General features: G+C 37.1%; 1 protein-coding gene across 2 annotated transcripts in view; it reads right to left on the bottom strand.

Moving 5' to 3' along the window:
• PSME4 (proteasome activator subunit 4) overlaps positions 1-19,291 on the bottom strand; it is a 61,435-nt gene that overhangs the window by 6,052 nt on the left and 36,092 nt on the right. For both annotated transcript variants that reach the window (XM_009640683.2, XM_035896045.1), the window contains 23 exons: positions 18,976-19,031; positions 17,824-17,880; positions 17,583-17,638; positions 17,401-17,499; positions 16,852-16,914; positions 16,595-16,690; positions 15,630-15,761; positions 14,499-14,708; positions 13,651-13,787; positions 13,286-13,339; positions 12,339-12,468; positions 11,758-11,839; positions 11,055-11,208; positions 10,438-10,507; positions 9,639-9,764; positions 9,136-9,288; positions 8,254-8,358; positions 7,304-7,395; positions 6,782-6,913; positions 6,068-6,276; positions 5,879-5,964; positions 4,772-4,900; positions 3,569-3,724 (listed from right to left, as the gene is read on the bottom strand). In XM_009640683.2, the coding sequence (XP_009638978.1) occupies positions 3,569-3,724; positions 4,772-4,900; positions 5,879-5,964; positions 6,068-6,276; positions 6,782-6,913; positions 7,304-7,395; positions 8,254-8,358; positions 9,136-9,288; positions 9,639-9,764; positions 10,438-10,507; positions 11,055-11,208; positions 11,758-11,839; positions 12,339-12,468; positions 13,286-13,339; positions 13,651-13,787; positions 14,499-14,708; positions 15,630-15,761; positions 16,595-16,690; positions 16,852-16,914; positions 17,401-17,499; positions 17,583-17,638; positions 17,824-17,880; positions 18,976-19,031 (2,584 nt within the window). The remainder of the gene's footprint in view (positions 1-3,568; positions 3,725-4,771; positions 4,901-5,878; positions 5,965-6,067; positions 6,277-6,781; positions 6,914-7,303; positions 7,396-8,253; positions 8,359-9,135; positions 9,289-9,638; positions 9,765-10,437; positions 10,508-11,054; positions 11,209-11,757; positions 11,840-12,338; positions 12,469-13,285; positions 13,340-13,650; positions 13,788-14,498; positions 14,709-15,629; positions 15,762-16,594; positions 16,691-16,851; positions 16,915-17,400; positions 17,500-17,582; positions 17,639-17,823; positions 17,881-18,975; positions 19,032-19,291) is intronic.

The raw sequence follows: 19,291 nt of genomic DNA, 5'->3' as shown, positions 1-19,291 counted from the left end.
ATTTAAACTGGAGTTCCTCTGAAACTCACTTCCACTTTCAGTAATTGCAGCCTGACAAAAACCTCCCAACATTTACAACTTGAAAACCAAATCAACTTGTTGAAATGCTGACAGCAGTCGCCAGATTTTTTGGTAAGTACATACTGTTACACGTAACTGTAAACAGAACATTTGTCTATCTGGAGTACAAACACCTACCAACGCTCTGAATCCAATGCAGCAGATTATAATAAATTACATCCTTGAACATAATGTTCTGAACCTCCACAAAGCAATAAGCATAGCTGCAAGTGCTGCAATAATTAAACATAGTAAGTTAACAACAAGCTCTTGAGACTTCACTTCATTCCATTTAAATTTCCACAACATATTATTCAAACGTGATCTACTTTGTTAACAGCATAAAGAAGTACGAAGTGAAGGTCTGCCAGTATTGTTTATCAGCAATTTGTGAGTCTCTTAAGAACTAAGCTATTAAATGAAACATGATGTGCTAATGCAAGACCCAGAATAGAAAGAAGCCTGGCTGTAAAGTGAGCAAGCTCCCAAGTGAACTGTGCTCATTTACATCACTATTCGCTGTATTAAAACCACTTTCATTTCTAAATTAATAATCTAACTAAAAGGAACACTTTGCTGCACAGAGCACCTAGAAGCAAAGCCTTTAAAATCATACATTAACAAGCTAATCGTTCATCACAACGTCTAACACTAAATAATTTACAGACCATCATACTCACATGATGACTTCTAGAATATAAAAGCTGCAGAGGAGTAGCAGAGGAATACTCTTCCAATCAAGTAGGGTTTGGGTTTGGTTTTTTTTTATCAGAATTGACTGACCAAGGTCTACAAAACTATACCAGAACAAAAACACTCAACAGCACAATGAAACCTAAGCGCAGTACTTGCAAGGGGCTACTTACACAAAGAAAATATTCCCACTGCTGTAATATTGCTGTGTAATATAAAAAATGTTAACCAAGACATGAGTGCTATGTCTTCAGTACACTGATTTATAAAAATATAAACATAGGAAGCACCTACCCAGATAGCTTCCTAGATCAAATTATGGCTGAGCAAGCTGCAAGAAAGATGCTTTCGGGTTAACTAGGCTATCACTCGAGCCATAACTCCAAGTTGAATGCAGTCGTTTTCACTTTTCCTCTACTTCGGAGTAAATAGCATTGTTTAGTGCAAAACATGCTTTCCCAAACGCAAATCACCCCTGCAGCTCCCTCCAACTGCCTATACGACACGGCAATCAGGCGTGCTATTCAATGGTGGTTACACTGCTGTACACAGAAGTGTTATTTTTCAGGACTCTCTACTTTTTCCCTTTATCAGCTGCAAGGTCACACTAGCTCTTAGGTTCATAGTACTCCAGGACTCCTCTGACTTTCCAAAGGAGAATTTCCCACAATAGCATTTAAGTAGAATATTCTTCAATCCTAAAGACCTATGCTTCAAGTTGGATGCATGAAATTGGTGTTCGATAGAAGACAGAGTGTCCTATGACCCACGTTCACTTTGTATTGCAGTCACATTGCTATCTGTCATCGTGTGGTCATCTGACATTGTAATTTGCCAAGGTTTGTTGCAATGATTTTAAGAAAAATTATGAAATCACCAGGAAGTTTGAGATTTCTAGCAATATTAGAAGTGCAAGCTGTATTTTAAAAGGAAAGAACAAGATGAAGAGGATAATCCACCTTTGTATCAAAATACGCAAAATAAAATTTAATCTAAATGTATCTTTATATCCAAGATCCAAAATGTCAGTTCCACAGGGTAAAAACACCAAATACTAGTTAAAGCTAGGGATTCTACTGAAAGCACACTCATCTTAAAAATCCAGCATTACAAAAACACATAGAAATTACTCTGCAAGATACTGCATCTTGCCAATTATTATCAAGAAAGAGCAAGATTACTTCTCAAAGAAAAGTGAAAGCTTCCATGGTAACAACATGATCGTAAGTGGTTATGAAGCTTTTTTGATTTGCATCTCTGTAGTGCAGAAGAGTAATTTTTGTACATTTAAAATAACTAGATAAATTGTATTAAAGTGAATAAAAGGTATTTTTCAAAATGCCATGAGATCATGAGGCAAGCGTGGCAACTGGCGTGGGAAACAACTTAGCTTGAAATGCCAGATTTTGCTTTCTAGCTCGCTATAGGAAACAGTGACATGAAAGGCATGAGAGCACTCATCTGAAAACCAAAATTGGCATCTTTAAGTATTACGTGCACTTACAGAGCTTGTCATGTCGAACCTTTTAAGCCAGGAATTTTAATTTGTATATTCAAATTCTTTCCAATTCACTGTTCACAAAAGCAAGCTTCACATCTCAGGTATAACGACTGTTTTAAATGTAGCCTCACGAAGACCGAACCCAGGATCTTTATTTTGGCAGCTGAGTATCACACTTCACAACCTCCCCTTTCTTACAGAAAGCAAGCAAGCACGCGAGCACCCAAAAGAAGGATTTCATTGGTATTTGCCAACAGGACACATGAAAATGAGTGCGCAGGGTAAGTGGAACAGACTGGAGGTTAACACTAAAGTTTCGTCACTGTGTGTGAACGTGATCAAACATACTTAAATTCACATCATTTAATACAAGCCTTCCATTCCGTAAATTAGTGATACAGAATAAAATACCTCCCTGATTTTCCCCTGGTTTTTAGAAGCCTGACAAACAAGACTCAATGATTCACATCAGGAACCTTTTTTCTCCTCCCCATGAGAACAAGCTTATGATCCTGGTAGCACTTCTAAGAGCATACTGTGCATTCATACACGGATCTTCAACAGTACGTGTGTACCACAGCCGAGACTCTGCATTTTAGCTCCTTCCACTTGTGCATACCGAAGTATCGCTAGCTCAGGAGACGTACAAAAACTCGTCAGACTGACAAGTAAGCTTACAAACTACTATCTTTTTGAATCACGTTACACCATCAGTAACAGCATCTGTTAGACAAATTCTGTCCTGTTATGCATGAACCTTTCAGAAAATCAAGGAAAATCTACTTATAACTAAAGAAATGCTTCCTTAGTGAGCTGGATGTATAAAAAAAAAAATTATTTTTGTCATTAATAACTTGGTATCATTAAATGGGAAACAGACCTACAGAGTTAATAAATAGTGGTTTTATGCAGTTTTCACATAGGAAGGCATTTTACCTTGTCAGAAGTTGAATTGTCTACCAACATCCATGCTAACAGTAAAATGGTAATATCCCTATTTCAGATTTACTTAAACCAAGAATGAAGCAAAGCAATGTTCCATTCTGTTGGAAAAGCAGGAACAATGGAACTTTTAAAAATCACTAATGAAGTATTTTCTAAACTGCTGTTTTCCTGGAATAGAATATCAAAAGAAAAAAATGGAATGTGAAAGAAAGAAATCCTATAAAGCCAGTTATATTTTCAAAACAGGAGGAATGCTAAGCTAGAAATACTTGCTGTATTAGTTTACAACCAGTAACTTTTTCATAAAACTTGACAAGGGCAGGAAACCAGTCATGTGAGACAAGGCATTTCCGAAAAGGTATTACTTGCCTCAAGCTGTTCGTCTTCCAGGAGTTTTATAACCAACCATCGAATGTCATTGACTGCTTCTTCATTGTTGAGAAAGATAAAGAGATTGTAGAACACCATGGTCTGGAGGTAGGTTAATATGGTATACCTAGCATGCCAAGAATTGCTTCTTGCCGTCTACAAGTGAAAATAAATAGTAAGTATGAGAAAGGACGAACATGAAGGAAAGCAGCTACCTGACGTAAAGCTAACAATATTTATGAAAAAGCTTTTGGGGACAATTGCAAATAACTTCCTTTATTCAGATATTTTTCTTTCATACACTATTTGATTTCCAAAGCACACAATTATTTAAATAATAATTTATTACAGGCTTAACTTCCAAAGCATAGTGTTATTTAACAGATACCTAATGCTGTAAGAGACGAAGTAGGCAAGTCTCTTCCTTTGATTAATTTCTGACATCAGTCATAAGGCAGATCTAAATCAACCAGAAATCCCATTCAGCTTGAGCATGTGTATAAACATATATTCTATATGGACTTGGAAAGCAAAGTTTTTTCAAGTTCCTTTACTTTCATCTCCATGTGCTTAGGGAAGCCCAAATTATTGAAAGCATCAGGCACGGGCACAGCCTGGCTTGCAACACTGCACTTAATATTTTGGCTGTGTGTACAGCTCACACCAATGTTTTGCAATAGGTAATTTTACCACTGTAGATCAGTCTTGAATGACTACAGAAAAAAAAATGCAATTCTTGCACGATCAACTGTATACAGAATGAACCGTTCAATTCAAGACTGCATTTTCATTTGTGTTGTTTTTCAGAAAGCCGTAGCAGCTGATAAATACACTGTAAAACTATGAAAAGGCAGAGACTCAAAGGCAGTTCTCTATATGACGACTCATTTTGAAACTGGATTTTGAGTTGTTATGCTCATGAGGAGACACATTTGGCTTAAACTGATCTACTGAACTACATTTTAATTTATTAAAATACTGTTCAATTTCTTATCAAGAGAGAAGTTTAAATGTTTTGAAGTAGAAAACAGAAGAAAATATATTTACTGTTTCTAAGAATGTTTTAAAACACTTAACTCTTTCATCTCTAAGAAAATCAGTATTAGATTCTCTTCAAATCACAACTATTGTATAATCTTAAAAAAAAAAAGCACAGAGTGCATCAGATAACAAGAAGCTTTAAGCTCTTTATCTCATACTCACTTGTTTTAGCACCTGAAGTACCAAAGGCACTTGCTGAGGATACAGCAAACCCTGAGACATTAACGACAAACACATCTTAGCATCTCTTTTGAGCTCATCATAGCTATTGTCATTTTCTACCGGTGCAATCTATAGAACAAGATCAGAGAGGGGAAAAGAAAAAAAGGCTAGTGTTAGTAAATAAGCATTGCTAACAGCAAAATTCTGAAACTTTCTAGTTTAATCTCATGAAAGGGAAGTTATCTGGGAAAAATATAATCAATATAATCCTGAAAGATTAAGTTAACTATGAAAAACAATCAATACAAAGTTAAAATATTCTCAGCAATAAGCTGTGGAAAAAAGTGAATAGAATCACGAGATCCTTGTTCTCTGCACCATATATTACTTATCTAAACAGTATCGCTAGTCTGAAGCTCTTAAGGAGGATAAATAGGTGCCGTTAAGACTTTGGTTCCCCATTGCAATTACTGTGGTATCAAATCCAACTAATTTAGTATTTTAGATGTAGATCCGAAACTGAGAGGAAGCTTTATCAGTATTTCAAGTTCACTTTCACATAAGTAAACCTTTGTTTTGTGGTCGCATACATTATCATTGGATAATTGACTGGTGTTTTTATAAAGCAAGACATATGCTTTGGAGCATGCAAATATGTATTATTTCAGAAATGTAGCACTGAATGACCCAGCTTCACAAAGGAATACATGGATCAGAGGTGCCAGGAAAAAGCACTGCCATTTCGAAAGAATTGTATAATCGTGGAACAAGAGAAAACAAAGGGAAGTATCAGAACAGAAACAACAAGCACTCATTCATGAATTAAACACTTCTTCCCCCCCATGAATTAAACACTTTTCCCCCCCAAATTACACATGTACAGGGCATTCACCTACAAGTCATTATTGTCAGGAAACCATTTAACAGGCTAAGTTACCAGCTGTAAAACATACATAAGCATAACCCCCACCCCCACCCCCAAATCATTTGGCCACCTTGGTAAGCATGTTTTTTTTTATTTAAAAAGTCCCTTGTAACTTTGCCTTATACTTATAGAAGCCCTTTTTAATCAAACATGACTAACAAAGCAGCAATTAAGGCACATACCTTGAAAAATAAGGGTAAAAGCTGGAGTTGCTCTGTGACAGCTGTAGAGAAGGACCGTCCTGCGCTTGCCATCAACCACTTCAGAACTGTTTTTATAAAGAGAAATGATCACCGATTAAGAAGATAAAAAATAGTAGTAAGTCATGCCCTAAAATACTCCCCATTTCTTAACCTCAGTAACTAACTCACTAGTTTTCACGAGTTTAATGCCCTGAGTTCGCTCATCTTGTTCACCAACTCCATTCTCTTCCAGAACGTGATTCTGAATTTCTTCATCTGCTTCCATGAGGGGTTTAAGATTTTCAAGTATCCGGGTAGTAAATTCATGGACACGAGGAGATTTAGTTGCAGCAGTATTTGGCAAGGAAACATCTATCATGAATATGTACGTCAAAACACTGAGAAAAAAAAAAGCAAAGAAAGCAAGAACATACATTTAGCATGACTACCGTCTGGAGAACATAGCTAAGAGTGATCTGAGATCAATTTGTTGAACTTGGAAATTTAATACTTATAGAAAATTTCCTCTTGTTTTTACTTCGAAGTTACTTAAACCCAAATGTTTTTCCATTACTCTCTTTGTAGACATTAGAATCTAGCAGCTTAGTAATTATCTAACCCTACAACCCCCTCTCTCCTCCAAACAGCTCTGCAACTAGTTTTTAAGTCTCTAGAATAGAGATATAGATAAACAAAACAGGCTATATAAAATAAAAGACAAAAATAGAGAAATAATCTGAAGTTTCTGAAGCAAATCTGTTAGCAATAATTTATCTCATTTCTCTTACCAGTATTAACACACAGAGATAAGCAGGCACCACTTCAGTCTGAATGTTTAGATACCCAATTACCCAAATAAAATGAAGAGAAAAATACCCCAGAACTGCAGAAGAGAACACTGACCTTCCTATTCTCTCTCGGACGTTTTTGTAAACCTGCGTGAGTTTAGGTTCCAAGTACTTCAGCAGCCTGTGCAGCAGCTCCGGCACTCTCCATTCTTGCTGTGCAAGGCCACCTTGCAGTACATAAAGCCGGCTAGGAATCAGAACAGCTTGTCTTTAGTCACACAAAATTGTTCCTCCCTTCCCCAGTCCCCTCCAAGCCTTCTTTTGGAACATTCTGTGTGTGTCAATGCATAAAAGTGTCTTTGCGTGAATTGCATGCAAAGATGGGTAAAAATCACAGCATGAAACAACAGTACTGCAGCTATGACAGTTCCAAACCTTCACATTCTGTTAACTAGATTTAATTACATTTAAAAAAATAATGAAGAAACTGCCATTGTGTGGGGAAAGCTAATTGGGAAGGAGCACTTTTGTTCCCTGCATCTACAAGCCAGCGGGCACAATATGCTCTCAACACATTTTATCCATGCTTTATTTCCTCTTTATTCAGCCACAATAAAACGGTTAAAATTAATTTTACCATGCATCTACAAATGATCCTCCTTCACCACTCAACGGAGACTCCAACAGCAATTCAAATAACCAGTGCAGTTTCCTAGGATCTCTGCTCTCCTGAAAATAAATGGGGATCAGAGATATAAGAAAATTGGGGATTTTTTTAATGTAAATAATGTATAAACAAGGAAAATTTTGACAGATATTTTCTTTGCATCCCTAGGGTTTAATCTATTAAGCAAGTGCAAAGTTAAGTATCTTTTCACAATGAACCTCAATAGGAGGAAAACCCAATGAAATGACAAGCAGTTTTAATTATTTGGCAAATACAGTAAGAATAGAAGGACTTTTAGCTTCATTTTTGACATACATGAATAATCGTGTCTGAATTTTGCTAATTAATTGCCAGGGCTCTGGCTGACAAACGATGCTGAATTTTGCTGAGTGATTTCAAAGAATTACTGATCCAAGATCTTTGTGGCCTATCATTTACCCTGCTTCTCAGATACCACAACTCCCAGTCCACCAGAGCGCACAGAAATCTTACTGCGTGTTAGAAGATAACTTGAGACTTAAGCTTTCACGGCATAATGCTAAGCTGCACACTTTTAAAGCAAGAATAAACGTCTAATTCGAGTTCAAAAACTCCCACAAAAATTGAACGCGCAGCAAGCATACACATCAACATCACCCACTAACCTTATGCAGCTCTTCTAAAATACTTTAAAAGAAACCTAAGGCTTTATTTCCTTACTAAAATGTTTTATTTGCCTGCAAAGGCCAGAGGAGAACAAGATTTCCAAGAAAGCTATGAGATTTTAAATGGATGTTATTTTTATACTGCATTTAGAGTTCTCAGTTTTAGCTGATAAAATATAGGCAAATACCTCTGTTCATAAAGCTCTTGTTTACATATTATCTGTAAAACTTGACCATCTGGATACAGCTTCACAAGACTAAAAATGGGGAACTTACACAGGAGGTTGCTATGCACGTGCCCCAATCATTATACGTTTCCACTGTAATGTTGGATAAAGCTGTTCGAAGCAAGGGACAGAGAAGCTTCCAAAGTTTTTCCACCTGCTCAGCAAAAAGACAAGAGACAAGATTTGTCTACTTAAGGACAAAATGGCCATCTAAGCTCTGCGAACCCAAATCCTTCCATCTTTTCAAATCATGGAGAGACAATACTGATTCTGGAAGCAGCTATAGTATGGTATTTATAGAAGGAAATAAATACTATCAGAGGTATGATTTTGGGAATAATTTTAATTTTGTTTACAAGGTGTTTAGAAATACTGTGGACTACATATGCAGCATTTTCATGGTGATTTAAGTACAATTGTATCAGAGACTGCATACGCTTTGCTTTTGGTAGGACAGCAGGCTTATACACCCCAAGGAACACCCACCCCTTCACCCCCCCATTTAAAATTTGTTTAACTTTTTTATTAAAGGAACTGACTCTCCCAGAATTATTTTTCAGCACAGAAATTCATTTAAAGATAATCTAGACAGCTAGGTCTAGACTAAATAAAGATGTAATAGTCCGAGGTGGACATAAGCACTTACTCCTTACAAACCATGTCAGCTTTGCTATCTCCTTACCAGCAAAACTGTTCTTAGTTTTTATCTTGAAGCATTTTAGTAACACCTAGCATTATATAGGCACCAAACCAAGCTAATGAATTGTGCTCAAAGTTTGGCCATGAAGCATTAAGTGTTGCAACATTTTCCAGTCCCTTCTTGCACACAGGTGACACATTAAAAGCCCTCAACTTCATAGGTTTAATTTGTTTAGTAATTCAAACTTATTCCTTAACTTCCATGAATCACTCAAAAATACTGCTTCAGCACCTTCTCGAACGTCCAGTGTTTAGAACCTCTTATTAAGCCAGCTATAATTTCAGCAACACATCTCTGGGTGCTTTCATGGGAGTCTGCCACAAGTTGTTCTAAATGGGGCTGAAGAACTGGCAAGAAGGCATCATCAAAGTTTCTGAAAAGGCCCTGTAAAACAAAATGTGAAAGTGTGTTCAGTAATTATCCATCTAAACCACTGTCTTCATAAGAAGAACATAAGATCATGAAGTGCTTGACGTTTGAATATGCAGAAAGTGAAATTACTCTGCTTTTGTAACAGTTATATACAAGTGTCTTACATACTTTTATATGACTTTAAATATGCTTCCCTAAGTAGTTAATCAGAAGAGATGATTAAAGGGATTAATCATAGCAGCATACCTTCAAGAAACCAACATTTTGCAACAGTGGGTTATAAGCCAAGTAGTGTATGGCTCTCCCACTCTTCGATAATTATCTACAAAATGGAAACAGTTTAGTTACTGAACTCTAGTTACCTTGAAGAGGCAAAATCTGCGAGGATTAAATTTGTCTTTTCCTTTTCTGTCTTCTAAAGACAAAAATTTTATTAACTGCTCAACAAACTTGGGATCAGAAAAGTGATCATATATAATTTGTTCTGCCTGTAACAGGGAAAAAAAAAAAATAAGGATTAGCTTTGAGGTGCTCGATTGTCACAGTGATATCCCAATCTTCCAAGTCCCATTTTTCATTAAGTCTATTTTTGGCAAAAATCATGCCTGGGTTATCCATTTCCCCCCTCATTTTACAGGGAATATTGCATAACGTTTTGCAAGACTAACAGCTTTGGATTGTCTTTCCTTTCACTAGCACAACCCCTACAAAGGAGTCATCCCGCTGTCATTAATTACCTTGTTCTAAACTCTGATAAAGATTTGAGAGGGAACAAGAAAGTGCTCATTAATACAATTATTCCATGATCGCTGACAGAGAAGCTGCAATACATTAAAATAATAATTTCATCTTGTATGCTAACGCAGTAAGTATGAAAATGAAATAGAAAAATACGATTAGAAATGTCTTGTGGGGAGCTGGGTTTCAGAACAGTTATCACTTATTGCTTGTTAAAAATATGATTATATCCACACAGCCATGAAACTGCAGAGTTGAGTTCAATCTCCATCTTGGTTTGCAATCAAGCAAAACAAATCTGTTTCCACACATTTTGTGTCCAAGCAATACTTAGGTTAAAAGAGAGAAGGGAATTTGATCTCTACAGTAGTCTGTGGGCAATATTAAAAACCCCACAAAACTGAAACACACTGAAACCCTTACCTCTGTCAGCTCATCTCTCCTTCGCCCAAGCTTTGGTTGATGCTCAACTGGAGCATAAACTGTCATAGTTCTAAATATTAAAAAAAAAAAAAACAAAACCCAAAAAACCCAACATAGTAACACGTTTCAAAGTAAAATAAAGCTTATGATAATTTTCTATATTCTCTATATTAAATAGGATTTATCATCAACTCCAGAAGAGCAAAACTTAAACGTAAATTTACAAGAAAGTCTGTTATTATAAAAGTTTTGCTACAGCAAGCAATCCAGAATTATTAGTGATAGAATATATTCTGCATAATTTGCAACTACATGATTTTCAAATGCGCATACTTTGTTTTAAAACTAGCAGTTAAATAGCCATATGAAATATGTGCCTATAGTACGCACAGAACCAAAAGAGAAGCAGGTAGAATAAATAAATAAAAACCACATAAACCCCCCCCACAAAACCCACTCAGAAGCGGTAAAACAAGCAAGGAGTGCAAAGGACAAGATAAATTGCATTTTTTTCTGTTTCAATTAAAAAAAATTAAACCTATCAGGCATTATTTAATTTCACACAGGATTTTTTCCACTGACTCTCACAATTCTAGCTTAATGCTTATGATACTCACTGAGGCCAGGTGTAATACCCCCAGTGTGTTTTCTCCACAAAACAACACGACTCCCAGGCTTCCTTAGTCTTTGGTAAACTCTGGCTGTCATAGTGCAGCCACTGGTTATCTGGTCTGTCACCAGCTTGAATGCTGGAAGGCTTAGGGTTTCCACCTGGTTAAAGAAGAATTTACACTCTATTAAACTTGGTCATTAACAGTCCCAGCAAATGCTACGACTTACTTTTATGAAAAGGTTCTAAAGAGCATGCATGTCTCCCTCCCCCCAATCAAATCTGTACAGAGATTTGCCCTAGGAGATTAAAAGTAATGCTAACAGTAATAGGAGATATTCCTTTAGTAATTTGTATGTGTGCCATTTGAAATTATTAATAAAAGAATTAAAAGATATGCAAATTATTCTCACAAATTACAAGGCTTTCTGAAAGGAGAATGACAGTATCTCTGAAGTTTTAACTCACTCCAAAGAAGCGAATAGCTTAATACACACTTGCAAGGATAACACTGTTGGGAAAAAAAACCCCACAAACCCCAAACTGAAAAATGACTGATTATATTGACTATTCTGTTTGCTTAGGACATCACCAACCAGACAGAAACTAAAAGCTTGTGATTCTACGTTTAATTTAACCAGAAAAATATGCTTTTAAATCAATTTAAGGATAAATGTTAGTATGACATTTCTTAATTAAATAAAACCTACTTATTTCATAAGGGCAGATGGGCACTTTCTTGTGTGTTCTCTTAAGCTGTTTAAGAATACCAGCCACAGCCGAGATGGCCACCTAAAAGAAAGAAATGGGCATTAATGTATCCATTCCATACACCTACCTCCAGAAGGATGTGTCTAATCACCTCGTTAGAGACACATTTTAAGCCAGCTACTCAGCGCCCTAAAAAGACACTGAAAATTACAGTGAACTTTGTCACCTCAGTGGCTGATACTTCCCATAAAGAAGTAAATCTCACTCATTTCAAGCAATACAGGACATGGCTTAAATGTCACCTTTATAGCCTACAAAAACCTCCCCACTAACCATTTTCAGGAAAAAAAAGGAGGCAGCCATTGGTTTCAAGCAGAATGAAAGGTACAAACATAGATGACTCCCTTCAAATTACTTGAAGGTAATAAGCTGCAGATGGAAAAACCAGACCTGCAGAAGGAACTCTGCAAAATTCTGCAGCAAATAAGAATGAATAGGCATGTTCCACATTTTCATGGTTTACAGGCTTGTTGCAAAACAGGAGTTGCAAAACAAAAAGATGTAATTATGTTGTTTTTACCTTCCGAACTACAATTGCATCGTGGTTGAGACACTGCACAAAAAATTTTATGGCACGGACAGGCAGTATCCTATCATCCCTCAGGAGCAGAGACAGAAAACCAATACTTATGTGCTCGAACTTCCAGGGACTAAAAAATAAAATATTGAAAACAGACAATAAGTAGCAGAGTTGCATGTACTGCTTTCGCACAGAAATGATTATACGGATTAAGATTACGTAAATATGTTTGGACTAACAATGTTCCATGCCACTGCTATAGTCAACGAGCTTAACTGTCATTTAGGGAAGCCTCCAATGTCCTGGGAACACGCAAGTGCCATCAAACATGTTCAGTTAATGGTGTCTTTTTGATCTTGGCATTTTACTGTGAAGTACAGACCTATAGAGGTATTCTTTTCAAGTTTTTAAATCACAGACATTATGGTCCTGATTAAAATCTATGCAGATGTCAGTATCATGTAGACAGAACCAGAGCTTTTACCCCTACAATGAACAAATATTAAAAAAATAACAGGTCAAACTAGTTAACAACAAAGCTGAACTCCAAGATGTGATGACACCTTAATTTAACAACTCAAGCTCCCAATGAAAATAAATTCAACATTTATTCACGTCTTTATGTAGGAGACAGTAATGCAAGATTCCCCTATACTGGCCTTCATCTTGCTGTCTGGGCAAGCAGAATCCAAATGCAAATGCACGAGGAACTACAGAAAATCAATTATTGCTGATACCTTTGCAAAACTCTCCAAGAATCTAGCCACAATCCATTTCATGCAAGACTGCCACTGACAAACTGCTTTTGGACAACTTGAGGGTGAAAAAATATTACTCAATTCTGGTCATGCTAACTGCACTTCCTGATGCAATTGATACTTATCCATGTAGCCACCTCCAATCCATCCCCCCCAAAAAAACTCTCATACCCAGGAAGGGAGACTTACAGGTTTCTTTGTTCCACACAGTCTAGCAGCATGTTGACCAAATTTTCATAGTTTCTGAGGGAAAAAGAGGGATTCATCAGCCAGACACTACTGTGAACCATTTAAAAACAGAATAGAAATTCCTCAACGAAAGGTGGGTGAAGGCAATGCAGTAAATGCAGCACAAGCTGGGAGGACAGAGAAGAGGAGGAGGAAGGAAGGACACATGAGCACAGAGGGAAGAGGTGAGAGGACATGCTGCAACAATCCTTGGACATTCTGAATTTGTTGAGCTTAAGATTTAGTTAAGCATTTTCAGATTATTACATTTAATGTACAGTAAATAGCAGGCAGCGCAAGCTGGTGTTAAGGGAAGCTTAGCTTACCGCAGAGCCTCAGCATTCTTTTCTTTCTGTCGCTGAATTCCTAACTGAATTTCTTCTGAACGAAGACCTGTGAAGTTTGAACTTGGATGCTCTGATTTTTGCAGCATAACAGCTATCTCGATGCATTTCTCTGGAACCTATTGACAGAGAATGCAAAGATTTAGGACTGAGCAGCAACTTACAAGTTTTTATGTTTGTTTGTTTCTGGTTTTAAAGGATAGTTCAGAATCACATGAAGAGTGCAGAACTTCCTGTCCACATAGACAAGGCTGTAAGACAGCTTTTGTGTTCCCACAGTAAAATTATTTCTCCAAGTAAACGTTTTGTTTTATTTTAAGATAAAGGTAAAGACAGACTTTAATATTTCATTAAAGTGTAAACTTTGTCTATAGAAGATTTTTACTAATTGGCATTCATTCTTTAAAATAAGTACCATGCCATTTATCCCACTGTTCAGGTAAAAGGTAGCTGTGTAACGAGCACTGTGTGTTAGCACAGGGGGACAACACTACAAATGCTGACAATGTTAATTTGATGACAGACCTACCAACACACATCTTCACCCCTGATCAGCATGACCCATACTAATTAACTCTGAAAGGCAACTTAAACTTCCTTTCTGTAACAGGCTTCCTTAGAGGTTAACAGAAAGTTACACATTCCAATAGTATTACAGAAGCTCTATTACTTCAGTCACAAAAATACACGTCTACATTCCCCTGTAACAGAAATCAGGACGTGATCAACATCAGAACACTAACTCAAGTAATAAACACGAGTCTCGAGCATTTATGTAATCAACTGCTCTCAGAATCCAAGGCATTAACACCAAGCAATCTGTCACTTACTGCAAAATCCAATCCAATTGTTTCATACTGCCTATGGATTTTTTCAGCCAGGTCATCAAAGAGTCTAACTATGGATGGTTTTTCCAGGGACATAGCTTTGCTAAGCCCAGAAGAAACAATCGCTGGCCACGTCTGTGCAATACAATCCCAGTCATGAAGATTCGCCAAACACACTCCACTGTGATTTCCAAGAAGACAATATAAGGCACCCTGCAAAATGAAAGATGTAATTTAAAAAAGTTAAAGCACTGCTCACTTATAAGTAATCTACCTACATAAGCATGCACCCACACAGAATAAAAATTAACCTTCACGCTACCAAATTGCTAAGAAGTACCACAAACATTCAGCTAGGCGGCCTCATTGTCAAAATACTAAAGATTTTTCACAGAGTCCTCTTCATGCTAAAGAACCATTTTAATGAGATTGGAAGCCCTGCCAATTAATTTGTCCACAGAATGGCTGACCTATTTCTGAATTACATTATAAAGGAGGTTATTCCATGATCAAGTACCACACCTGGAGCTGGGGCTCCAAGCAGCTGGAGCAGGACAGTAAGCCATATTCCGGCCATACAACAAGAGTCCAACTCGCCTCTGTGGCCAGGAGGACTGAGGGGGGTGCAGAGAGAGGAGGGGAGCATGATGCTTTTGAACACCTGGACGGATAGGTTGCCTCCTGGCATCACTGCATCAGCACCATTTCCAGGCCTGACAGCATCAGCCATGACCCACCACTTCATAACAAAACCCACTGGATTTAGTGCAACTTTTCTGGGTGATCAACTTTCTGTCCAGTTCACGCTCTTTTCTTACACTGCTACAGCTGACAGAACTGCTTGATGAGTTTTGCCGCCTTGGACTATAGCTTCTCAATTTCCATTTCATAATTTAAAAACAGGTGTTAACATTCTGAACACACAATGAAATGAGGAACATATATAAACACAAAACTTCTCTTGACAACTGATCTAATCCAAGTAATGCCTTACACTAGTCATGCATAAGTTATATGCCATGAAAATTTTAGTCACACTGATAAACAAACAAATCCCACTGTCACCATTAAAAACTCTCCCATAAAAACACTTTAAAAGAAGACAGACATGAAACAAAGTTATTGAGACAGTACTTTAAATTGCTTTTGAGTGACATCTTGCCGGTCTGGACGCAGGAACTCCAAAACCAAGGGAATGATATCTCTGCAACAGAAATTGTACGTTCCCAGAGCTGTGAAGAATGCTTGCTGAGCTTTACTTCTGACCTGCGGGAAGAGAGACGTTACTAGAAACTCTTCTGAACCAAAGACATACCATACAGAAGTAACATCCTTCTCCATTTCAGTTACTTATGCACAGAGTTTACATGACGCATTTGTGCACAGAAACAAAATTATTTGTAGAAGGTCTTAATTAGCGTGCTTCCCCTCACCCTTGCTTGCAGTTGTTTGTAAAAACCTACTTCTTGTTTCTAGCATTTACTTGAGAACAGCTACAAAGTTAAAGAAAATTCTTTATGTTGCCAAAACCAGTCACTGTGGTTTAGGATCATTTGAAAAGCAAACAGCTAGAATACCAGGTGCAGTTAGCAGAACTCTAAAGAACCTTCAGACATTGTGGATGGATCTGAATTTATACACACAGAGACCTCCCACTGGGCAAAGAGTTCAGAATCCAACTATTGGCACACTTGTTTTGTGCGTTTTTAAGAACTAGGATGCCACCATCGATACTTCCTAGAAGTAGCCTTAGCATTCCAAATGGTGTCATGAATCACATCATCACACCTAAAAACCTCAACCTGGTGTATTTTTACAAATTTTTTTTACTGAGTTATTGTTTTCAGACACCTAGTGTTAAGTCCCTCAAAAAAATTTAAATTTGTAACCTAAGTTGGCAGCCTCTCCACCCAGTTATTTATTTGACAAAGAAGGGGCTTAAAGCAAAAAACAACACCCAAATTGGCAAGTAATGCAAATGAACTAAGTATTTCACGTTGCCATGGAAATAAATTGAAAAGCAAAGGTCCTGAAAACATAACTTGAAGATATCAACAAAAACCTCCATATCTTTCTCTTCAAAACAGGTTGTTCCTTACCTGACCATATGAACTTGTGGACAAACACAAAAGATCTCTGATCATCTCCTGGTGGGAAGTTTTATATTCACAGCCTTCCATCGTTAGTGTTCTCAGCTAAATTGCGCAGAAAACACAAATAAAGGACAGATTGTTTTTACATTTCACACACCTAAGAAACACTAGTGCAGAATTACTGCATCTTGTGCTAAAGGACAACATTAAAAAAATCAGCTTTTCAAGTACAGTAGTTAGCAAAGATTTAAGAAAAAGATTACCTCATGCTGCAACATAACTCTGTCTATCAGCAAAGCTCTGATATGCTGTTTCTTTCCTTGAAGCTGTAAATAAATGCACAATTGGGTTTAGATCTCAGTATTCGTATTAGCAGTTTGGACTGACTGAGTTCCCCCCATGTACTCTTTGTTCTAGAAACAGGCAAATTTCATGTAGAAATTCTTCCTGGCAGACAGCCTTGATTTTTTTTTGCCCTGGTAAAGTTTTTTATTTGCCTATTACTCTGTAAGCAAAAGGAAGCTCTGGTCACAGCAATTTCTCAGTTAACAAGGACCAGAGTGGAGCATCTTGCCAAGTTTCAGACTTTGGCCCAAGGATGTATGCAAACTGGGTGAGTGCAGTTCAGAAATGCTAAGCTATTTACTCATAAGGTTTCCAAACAAAGGTAGAAAAGCACTGCAAAACAGTATTTTTGTCAAGGAATTAAGATTTCAAAATTAAGATGGTAACGAAAACATGAAAAAAGTCTTTCTGAATGCTAGGAGCTATTTCCACCCCTCACCTAAGCTTTACAAAGAAAAATCACTGACCCTGTTCTCCATTGATTTTTTCACTAGATTAAAGCTTTTCCATCGTGAATCAAACTCGTGCTTGTGAGACCCCTGGAACTGCAAAACATCACTAATAATCTGTAGAAAGAAAAAGATGAGAGACAGTGATTATTTTGCAAAACAAGCAATCTTCTGTTAAATATTACAAATTAGAAGTATACCTTTATTATTAGAAATAAAGACTTGGTATCATCTTCTGAATTATCAAGTATATAGCCTGCAATTGGAAGAAAAATAATTATCAGACAAGAAAAGAGCTTTAAAAATTAACAGTAATTTTATTTCTACAAAGCGTAAAGTTAAGAATTACAGGCAAAGCAAACAAAACAAGTTTCTCATCTATAAAATCATACTTAAAAGCACAACACGGTACTTTTTAGATAGAGGAGCGGTTAAACTTACGCAGCAATTTCCTCGTAACCCTTGCAATTGTTTCTCGATAATTCTCTCTTGATAAATCTACAAAAAAATTAGACATTTTCTCTTTATTATACAATAGCATAAAAAAGCAATTTACAGATAAGTAAACCAGTGGAAAGCCAGAGCAAACTATTCAGAAATGGCAGTATGGATGACTATAAAAATAACTATCTTGTTATATCTAAGGACACCACTCTCACAGGGTCTGTCTTTGTTTATCAAGTCAACAGTATGCTTTCACAGGTACATAACCTTCCTTATCTGCCATGTCAGTTGGCGTTATTTCTAACCACAGATTGAGACTATTTAGCATATGAAAACTGAGTAACACATTACACAGGGTAAAAAAAGAAAGTCACCAGAATACAGATTCTGTGTATCAGGTGATCAAGCCAGTAAAAGACTGGGGACTTACTCCCTGTCAATATATGGAGGGGAACAGACATTCCTGATCTAAACAACAAAAAATGCAGAAGGAGGAAGGTTCAATGATAAAAGCAGTCTCCTTGGAAAGTTTTAAACCAGAAAAATGCTGCAAAAGACCACTAAATAAATATTCATTTTCTATTACATGTTATATGGCTACAGATTCACCATTTGCCAGCTAATAGGCCAGATTTAAGAAGTATTAATGCACCTGAAACCATTTAATAGTCCAATAAGCAGTTACTGTATGGCTCAGTTCTTTGTTTAAATAGCTCGTCTTCACTCAGAAGGCAGTGAAGAATACACACAAAGCCTGACAAATACAGTTTTCTTCTAATGGAGCTGTCACAGCCTCTAGCAGGTTACAACTTGAGCCCTTCTGTCTCTCAAGGGCAGTCCTTGGGTGATGGGTGTTGTTTCCTGCACCTCTCACGGGTGTGGAAGTACACGGGCCCAACCATTCCAACCTGGGAGTTGGACCTGAGCTCCCATTCCCAGCCACACTACTGCAGCAGATTTGTATCTTATATACCATTGCTGGAGGTGAAACCATGTGCACACAAGAACTTGTGTTGGCCAAAAAAGCCCATTTAGTATGAAGAGAAGTATCAAAATTATGGTCTCAAAAAGAACCTGCTGGTTTTACAGCAGACAGAAAAATTGAAATACCACTTACAACCTGCCTGAACGGAATTAGGATCTACTTACCATATTCAACGCCAGTGTACAGTTTTGTCTCTTCCAAAGACACCAGACTGGGGACCCTGAATGAAAACAAACCAAGTATTGCTACATGTTATGGAAACCACTGACTATGTGAATTTCACTGACGTTTAATTAATTTTAACAAGTTAAATTTCATGCCAGTAGCGCCAAAGATGCTTGGATTTACTAACAGTATGCCTCACTTCTAACATTTATCAATCAACCATACCTATGGGTCAGACTGCTTGTCAGAGACAGATACACCGTAAGGACACCACCTTGAAACCAGAATCTTGATTTCTCATCTAACAGAACCCCA

This window comes from Egretta garzetta, unplaced genomic scaffold, assembly GCF_000687185.1.
Source record: "Egretta garzetta isolate BGI_Z169 unplaced genomic scaffold, ASM68718v1 scaffold200, whole genome shotgun sequence".
Lineage (NCBI taxonomy): Eukaryota > Metazoa > Chordata > Aves > Pelecaniformes > Ardeidae > Egretta > Egretta garzetta.
This window is presented reverse-complemented; position numbering and strand designations above follow the sequence as displayed.